Here is a 9,244-nt window from a genome sequence, read left to right as displayed (position 1 = left end):
CTTTTATTTATTTCTGCAGACCAAGAGTCCTTTTAGTCAGTGAAGCTTAAGAAGTAAGAAAATAAAAACAGCTTCCGCTGGAATGTTTCCAAACCCTGGGCTCTCTAAATCTGGTGACAAATTAACCTAACCACTGGAGACCAGATGGCTTATCCTGTACTTTTTCTGTGGGCTCTCACATTTTCCAAAGGTCAGTATCTCTGAGCAGCATCTTTTGAAGGATCGTTGAGTGCAAAGTCCTGGTTCCCCAAAAGTCCTCTGTGTTGCAAGGGGACTCTTTATCATACGAGGAAGAAAATAACTGCATAAGGTCCATTTCTGGAAAAAAGAAGCTGTACTTTTATTTCTTTAAAAAGGAGGCCAGTATCACATATGTATTTTGTTCTAAGTAGCATCTGAAATGTAAATACACTGAGTTCACACTGAAAACTAAAATGTTGTCATCCGTTATAACCCTTTGTATAATTGTCCCATATGACAAGGTTGGTGAGAACAGAAGAGTCAAAGAGCATAGTATTTCCTCAATCACCATGATTGTCTAAAGACTCTATGCCAAAAGCTTAAGGAGACCTGCAGCCTTTCCCTCTATTTTTACTTTATTGAGGAGCCTCCATGCTGTTTCACATGGTGACTGGATCATTTTACATTCCACCAACAATGCACAGATGTCCTTTTTTTTCCGCATCCTTGCTGATACTTGTTAGCTCTTGTCTCCTTGATGCTAGCCATTTTAAGAGGTGTTTGGTAATATTTCAGTATGGTTTCTGTTTGCATTTCATGATAATTGGTGATGTTGAGACCCTTTTCATGTACCTGTTGGTTATTTGTATGGTTTTTTGGGGAAAATTTCTGTTCAGTTCCTCTGTCCATTTTTAAAAAATTGAGTTGTTTGGTTTCTGTTTTTGAGTTGTGTGAGTTCCCTAAGTATTTGTATATATTAACCCATATCTGAAATATAGTTTGCAAATATTTTCTCTCATTCTGTAGATTGCCTTTCCATTTTTGTAGATTGTTTCTTTTGCAGTGCAGAGCTGTTTAGTTTGATGTATCAAGTCTCACTTGTTAATTTTTGCTTGGTGCTTTTGGTGTCACGTCCCAAAAAAATCTTGTTGCCAAGGCAAATGTGAAGGAGTTTTCCCCTGTTTTCTTTTAGGAGTTTTATGAATAGGGTCTTATGTTTAAGTCTTTAATTTATTTCAGGTTAATTTTTTTTATGTGTAGTATAAGATAGGGGTATGATTTCAGTGTGTTCCATATGATTACCCAGTTTTTTCAACACCATTTGTTGGAGAGATTGTCATTTCTCCACTGATATTCTTATCTCCCATGTCAAACGTTAGTTGATTTCACAAATACTGCATTATAGGATGAGAGAAGGGGAGTCTTCACTTACCAAACCACTCTTCCTTAATCATCAAAGTTCTCCACATAACTGAAAACTGACTCCTTCTAAGAGCAACTTGGAGGTATGTGGTTGAACTCAAGTCCTAAGGGCATTCAAGAAAGGAAAGTGAGACCTTATGACTCTAGGGAGGAAGATGAAGTTGTAGTCAGAAGTTGTGACACATCCGAAGTCTATTTAAAAGGGATATTGACAGCATACCCTGAGAGAGGTTCCTATGTTTTCTACAGTAAAATGTTTAGCTTCTAGAAAAGCAAATTATTTGTGTAGAGGAGTAAAATAATTGAGAATCTCTATATGATCACAATATTTCCTCATTGCAGTAGGACCTAAATATCTTTTTTGGGGGGAGGGGGGTTGTTAATTGAGATTTTATGTGTTAGTATACTTATTTCTGTTGGTCTTCAACTTTTCGTTTCCTCCTTTCTGGTTTCATCTCTTTCTAGTTATCTGTCATGCAGCAACAATCCTATGTTATCACCCCAAATTATTTTCTCTTGCCTCGTTCCAGTTTTCTCTCGTTTTCCTATTTATATCTCCTCCGCTCCCAGACAGTTTCTAGATTTCCTCTATATTTGGCTTTTGAATTTCCTTTGAACTCTCTGTGTGTCCATTTATTATGTTGCATATATAATGATATCTTCATTTTTGCAACCTGTTGGTTTTTTATCTTTCTAAGATAATTTTTTTTGAAAATTTGTTATGTAAATAGCCTTTACTTTTTCTTATTATGCTTTGTTTGGAGTATAATTGCTTTACCATGTTGTGTTTCTGTGGTACAAAGACGTGAATCAGCTATGTGTATACATACATCCCCTCCTTCTTGGACCTCCCTCCTCCACCACCCACCCCCATCCTACCCACCTAGGTTATCGCAGAGCACCCAGTTGAGCTTCCTGTGCTTTATAATAACTTTCCACTGGCTATTTTACACACTGTTGTGTATGTATGTCAATCTCAATCTTTCTTTCTTTCAAAGAGGATTTTTTTGGATTGAAATGAGTTCCAAAGAAGCAGTATTCGGGTTGATTTGAAATCAATATATAGTTATTTATTTTTATTGACAAGGGATGATAGAAGTTGATAATAAAGCCAGCGGTGTTTAATGTGTATATTCTAAAATTTTTAGACACAAGCATGTTTCATTTTTGATGCTTTTCCAAGTTTCATTTTATCTTAGGCTTAACAGGATCTACATAGTCTGAATAGATAGCGGGCGTTGGAACGGGCATGAGAATCCACCATGCGCGACAGCATTTCCACCTTCTCTTGCAGTAGGCGATTACATCCTCTGTCGTTTTGCAGCTGTCTCTTCGGCAAATGCCTTGCAGATTGAGACAGTGGTTTTGTGCAGAACCCATACCACTTCTTACTGCAGAAGGAGAGGCATTAAAATCATTAGCCCATGAATATAAACCTGTAAATCTAGGTGTGAGATTAGGCGAGATCTAGCATGAGCATTTCTACATGGAGGAAAGAAACTAGACAAAGTGTCCATCCAATTGCTCCATCACATTCGCTATCTCCTTTTTACCCAAGAGCCAAAATACTGACAAACTCCCCTCCTTTCCTTATATCTTTAAGCTTCAAAAATAACTTTGGTAAATGTTGAAGTGAAACAACAAAGGGATGGACAAAATGTATGTTCTAAATACACAATGTCATTATTTTACTCCTTTATATGGATCTTCAACCAGTATTTGTCGAGTGTCTTCTATTCACTAGGCATTTTTCTTTGTACTAGCAATAGAACAGTGAAAATGGCAGAAATGTTTCTTATTCTCACAGCAACTTATATTCAGTGAGGAAAAGTTTACCATAGAAAAATAGAATGATGAGATAATTTCACAAAGTGTTAAGTGGTTAGAATACAATAATAAGCCAGATATAGCCTGGAGGATGGAGTTGATAAAATGGACCAAGAAAGGCTTTCTCAGGATATAGCATTTGAACTGAGATGTGAATGATGAAAATGAAACAGACAAGTAGTTATCCACATAAGGGTATGATAGGTGTATAGAGAGCAAGGTCCTTTGCTTAGTTTATTTGAAGAACAGAAAGACCTATGTGGATGGAACATATTGGGAAAAAATAAGTTTGATAAGAAATGAAATGACCTCGATTAAACGGGATCAAGATAATTCTGGGGTTGTAGGTCATAGGAAGCTTGCAGACTCATATAGTTAACATTGCAGTTTTCTTCCATCAGCTTATGCTTCCGTCTCTGTGCTTATGCTTCTTTTAAAATGTTTGGCATTTTCACCTCCTATTTCCTCCAGTCCATTTAGATAAGGGATGGGGGAGGTTTCAGGAGAAACAACTCTGTGGATACTCAGATGTGCCGTGTGCTAAGTCACTTCCGTTGTGTCCGATTCTTTGTGACTCTACGGGAGGGCCAGGCTCCTCTCTCCATGGGATTCTTCAGGCAAGAAGACTGGAGTGGGTTGCCATTCCCTTCTCCAGGGGAGCTTCCTGACCCAGGGATCAAGCCCGTGCTTCTTACATCTCCTGCGTTGGCTGGCAGGTTCTTCACGACTAGCACCACCTGGGAAGCCCACTCGGATGTGGTACCGGTTCATTCTAAACCAGTAGAAAGCCTCTCAATCTATTCATGTTTCAATCAGCTCAGAAAGTAGAATTTATTTTTTTCTTTCCAAGTTAGATATGATCTACCTAACTCAAGGGGCAAAGAAATTTTCATCATGGAGTGTATCAGAGGAAATTTAAATTTCTGGACATGCTAAATAATCCTTTCAATTATATCTTTTTGGGGCTGGTGCACTGGGATGACCCAGAGGGATGGTATGGGGAGGGAGGTGGGAGTGGGGTTCAGGAGTGGGAACTTATGTACACCCATGGAGGATTCATGTTGATGTATGGCAAAACCAATACAGTATTGTAAAGTAAAAAAAAAAAAAGTAAAGGACATTAGAAAGCTGAAAATTGGTCATTGTGTCCAGACCATTATTTCCTCCTGGTGACTTATATACTAGAAAAGTTAATTTACTAAGTAGCTTTCTAGTAGCAGAGCTAAATAAACTAGCTTTCTAGTGGAAAATCCACCTAGAGCTGGAGTTAGGAAACAGACAGTTAATAGCTTCACTTGGACTCACCTGTGTCTTGAGAATTTTCATAGTGTCAAGATTTTACCAGTCAAGAAATAATGCACGGTCCATTTAATATTGGATGGAGTCTATTAAATAAGATAGTTTTTATTATCATCACGTTAAGTGTTTTATGCTTGCCTGTCAAAGCCATTGCTAGCTAAGAATGATGTCAGTATTTTCTGCTTAAAATTTGGTGGTGATGTTCCTGTTTACTGTAACAGTTACATAGACAATATTCCCACTTGATCAAGTAACTTAAATATGTATTTGAAGGGGAGAATGGAAAAGAAAATCAACATTAACATCTGATAAACATTATTTTTTAAATAGGAAGAGTGTTGCCTTAACCAAGTTAAAGCTTGTCTGCACAAAAAAATTCCAGATAATGTTTCCTAGTAAAATACTAGCCTTAATCCCATGAAAATCATAAAGAAGAGAAGAATGTCCAGTCAATACTATATGAATATAGTTCTGAAATTTTTGAGCCATGCCATAAGTCATAGAAGGAAAGTCAATGATTACTTAAACCCTTCCTTCAATATCTCCCCAACTGCCATGGGAACAATATAAGTAACATTTTGACAGAATCTGCAGGGGTGCCAGAAATCACAGGGTACCATCAATGCATCAGAAACTGAGAAATAACTGAAAGACACAAACCAAACACGATCAGGTTGCAAGAAAGATTTAAACTCTGGCCGAGATTATGGGTTCAGTGCTTCAAGTGACTGCTATTATAGAAATAAACGGACCCTGAAGAATATCTTTGAAATATTTCTATTCTTGAAAATGATAGGTTGATTTCCTAAAATAATTTCTTCTTCAAGGAAAAAAGTCTGTGAATTGAAACTTGAGCAGTGGGCCCTCAGTATTGGTCAACTGGGTAGGTGGAGGGTTTCCTGGAAGGTCACGCTGTGATCACCAGTCCAAACGCGGGGACTGACTCTTGGGTTTTGCACATTGCTGTTTGGTTAAGACTGGAACCCGGGAACTGAGATAAAGAAGAGGAGAGGTTTACAGCAGTAGCTTTGGATGGCTGCAGAAACACATTCTCAACTGAGATCGTAAGAACCTGGCAAGCTGAGTAGAAGCAACGAATTTATTCTGAAAGAAGACCAGGAAGGTAAGATACTGTGAGTACAAGTTAATGGAGAAATAACATATTTGGACCTTTACAGACTAACGGTATGGGAATCACCCATATGAGAAAATAAATATATTCTTGCCTTGACAAAGACAGCAAGCTGAGTAATTTATGTGTGCATCCTTAGTCACTCAGTTGTGTCTGACTCTGCGACCCCATGGCCTGTAACCGGCCAGGCACCTCTGTCCATGGGATTCTCCAGACAAGAACACTGCAGTGGGCTGTCAGGCCCTCCTCCAGGGGATCTTCCCAACCCAGGGATCAAACCTAGGTCTCCCACATTGCAGGTGGATTCTTTACGATCTGAGCCATCCAGGAATTTATAGATCACGTTTTTAAGAACCCCTCAGTGATCTGGGTTCTCAAAGAAAGCTAATTAGCTAAAATCCAAAGGTGTAAGGACCTACCACAAGGGAGGGGAAGTGAGGCCACAGAGATAGCAGCGTGGGTGGTTTGTCTTACAGTCTTTCGGGCACCTCTCAAAGATCTAATATTTATTCTTTGCCCTAAGGATTTAAGGTCACAGAGTCTCACATTCCATGTGACTGTCTGCATTTCCCAGCCCAATCGTTTTCTTCCCACGTCGCACATGCATCAGTATTCCAAACTCTGTTATCCTGCTAATTGCCTCCAGATTTATGCTGAGGTACCTACTCTGTGCAATGCTACGTAACATAAGAAGCCCTTCCTAAAATGTGGACCAGCACTCGATCTTCTCAGTAATCCCTCCCTAGGGACTCTCATTCTCTTTTTGAAACCCTCTTTCTGGGTCTGTGCCACTTGCATAGCATGGCCCAGTGGCCAGTTTAAATGAGACAGGTCTGGGTTATGCCTTGGTTCTGATACAGTGATAAGTGCTCCTTTCACTTTCCAAAGATGTCTAGTTCAGATTTTAGAAATGTTCATCCTACTTCTATAATCATGGCTACACCTCTCCCTTAATGAGAGCTGTGCTCATTATTATGCTGGTTTGTCAGTTCCTTCTGGAGGCAAACCTACAGGACAGAGTTCCCCAGGACGCACCCTCTGCACTAAATCCTGTCGCTAGGTCTCTGTCCATCTGTTTCTGACCCACTGAATAGGTATAATGATAGATGCTGATGGAATCCAATCCTTTCCAATCTACCTGCTTACCAGTGGGTCACTGTGCCTCACCCAGACATCCCAAGCTACAAAGTAAGGATAAAGCCGAATGTGATGCCGTCCACATTCAGCTAACGGCGAAGGGATGATCTCTCTACCGTCCTCCCCTGTTGTCATCCTGTTAGGCTTATGAATCTGTAAGACTGATTCCAGGGTCTTGTCTGACCTTCCCAGCAGCTTTCTGAACTGTGGACCCAGGTAATCAGCTGCCACCTTACCTGGGGATAAGAGGGTCAAGAAGAAGAGCGCAGAGAGCAGCAGGTGGAGCCTCGCGGGGGAGCAGCAGCTGGAGGGAAGGAGCGTCAGCATGGCTTCAGCTGGGGATCTCTGGGCGGGCAGGTCCGTGGTCTTTTATAGTGTCCCCTGGGCCTGCGGTTTTTCCATGGTTAGTAGAGCCTATCCAAAAGAGAGTTAACTCAGTCTTTCACAGGAAATCTCCAGGGAAAACAGTACACGGTGTGGTGGAAACTCAACGGATGAGAAAGCAGAAGCTGATGCCATGGTTTTCCCAGATTCAGGATATCCGAGCTGTCTGCTGTGTTCCCTTGTGGGGAGACCCTCCCAGCAGGGGACTGATGACCTTAGCAGTCAGCGGATGAAGACGTAGTCAGTTCCTCTTTATGTTACATGGAAAATAGAAATTGAGTTCTGTTTCATATTTATAATGTCTAGAATTGAAAATGTTTGCACATTTTGCCTTTAAAATTGCTTTTTAGTTGCTCTACAGTCTTTTTTAATTTTTATTTATTTATTTTTGGCTGGGCTGAGTCTTTGTTTCTGTGCGGGCTTTTCTCTAGTTGTAGCAAGCAGGGGCTACTCTCTAGTTGCAATGCACAGGCTTCTCATTGCAGTAGCTTCTCTAATTTTGGAGGTGCACAGGCTCTAGTGTGCTCAGGCTTCAGCAACTGCAGCAAATGGACTCAGCAGTTTTGGCTCCTAGGCTCTAGAGCACAGGCTCAATAATTGTGGTGCACCAGCTTAGTTGCTCTGCAGCATATGGGATCTTCCTAGATCAGGGATTGAATCCATGTCTCCTGCATCTTTACCAGTGAGCCAGGAGGGAAGCCCACTCTATCGTCTTAATGTATTTTTCACCTATTTGATGTACCAATTGTCAGTGAGAAAATGTCTGTGTTACCTTTGGTCCATTTATTGTAAAGTAACTAGACCCAGAGAACCCCATGGACAGGGTAGCCTGGCGGGCTACAGTCCACAGTGTTGCAAAGAGTTGGGCATGACTGAAGAGACTTAGCAGGCAACTAAGCCTGCTACCTAGATTTCTAGGATGATACAGCAATAGTATCAGTAACAGCAGCAGGAAAAACAATAGTGGCAGCAGGTCTCTCAGTCAGGACCCAGCCAATTAGAACAGAGTAGTGCTTTGGTTTACAGAGGGGACTTACATCAGGATTTGTTCAGAGAGAATGCCAAGGGAACCCAGAAGCAACTGCAGGCAGTGGATATCACCCCTCAGTGAGACAACAAAATGGAAGAAGCCAGGAGCCAGGGGAGGACACCTGTGGTCCTCAGGCCTCAGAGGAGGGGGCACGCCGCCCAGCCATGCAGGTGCCTCTGCAGACCTGAGGGGAGACCTTTCAGAGTCAGTCCTCAGGTCTGTGAAAGGGGGCATTGACTAGCTGTTGAGGACACTTGTTTGAGGACATTGTGAGATGGGTTGTGTAGCGCCATGAGAATGTGGACCCAGGAGGCCACTGTTGCTCCTGGATGCAAGCCATTGTTGCTATAGCAACAGTGACAGGAACAAAAGTGAGGAAGTCCATCCCCCTTCTCCAAGCTCCAACTCTCCCTGGAGAGTCCATCCTTGAAGCAAATCGGCAAAGGAGTCTGGAAGATGCAATCTGCACCTTCCTGGGCCCCGAGTTACTGGGAAGCATGGTGTCAAAGAGGGCAAGTGGAACAAAGAGACTCTGGGGAATTGACGTCACAGTGGATGCAATGTTAGAAAGTTCGAGCAGTCAGAGTTCTTTTTCAACATGCAGATGTTTCTTGTGATTATGTTGTAAACTCATTCTGCATTTCTTAGAGTTTAAATCACTTAGGGAAGCAGCGTTCCGGAGTGAAATACAGGAAGGGATATTGAACTGGGGATGATTCATTCTGGCAATGGGATCTGATGATAATTGGGCCAGAAGGTGGTTAGACCCTGAAAAAGACTTAGAAGCAAAAACAAGAGAGAAGCAATATGTAAGAATGAAAAGTGCTGTCAGTTATGCTGGAGTATCTAAGAATCACTTTCCTATCCTGCCTGTCCATGAATTAAAGGCTCACCATTCTGAAGGATAGTTATGGGAGTGGGTGGGTGCCTCATACCTATTTAGGGCTTTTCTAGGGAGGCTACAACATGCTCTTGAGGCAAGATATTTACCGCCTCTGGTTTCTGGTTCTTATCATTGTATCAAAGCCTGTAGCAGAGTTTTTCAACCTCAG

The 9,244-nt window shown here is 41.4% G+C and overlaps 1 protein-coding gene across 1 annotated transcript; it reads right to left on the bottom strand.

The window, feature by feature from the left end:
• Positions 1–2,477: 2,477 nt before the first annotated feature.
• On the bottom strand, positions 2,478–7,262 carry LOC120860528 (beta-defensin 109-like). The gene is made up of 2 exons (XM_040236348.1): positions 7,015–7,262; positions 2,478–2,774 (listed from the first exon to the last, which is right to left on the bottom strand). Exons 1-2 carry the CDS (start codon positions 7,103–7,105, stop codon positions 2,569–2,571), a joined length of 297 nt encoding a protein of 98 aa, XP_040092282.1. The 5' UTR covers positions 7,106–7,262; the 3' UTR covers positions 2,478–2,568.
• Between the last annotated feature and the right edge of the window lie 1,982 nt (positions 7,263–9,244).

The sequence above is a fragment of the Oryx dammah genome, unplaced genomic scaffold (assembly GCF_014754425.2).
Source record: "Oryx dammah isolate SB20612 unplaced genomic scaffold, SCBI_Odam_1.1 HiC_scaffold_11081, whole genome shotgun sequence".
Taxonomy (NCBI): Eukaryota; Metazoa; Chordata; class Mammalia; order Artiodactyla; family Bovidae; genus Oryx; species Oryx dammah.
This window is presented reverse-complemented; position numbering and strand designations above follow the sequence as displayed.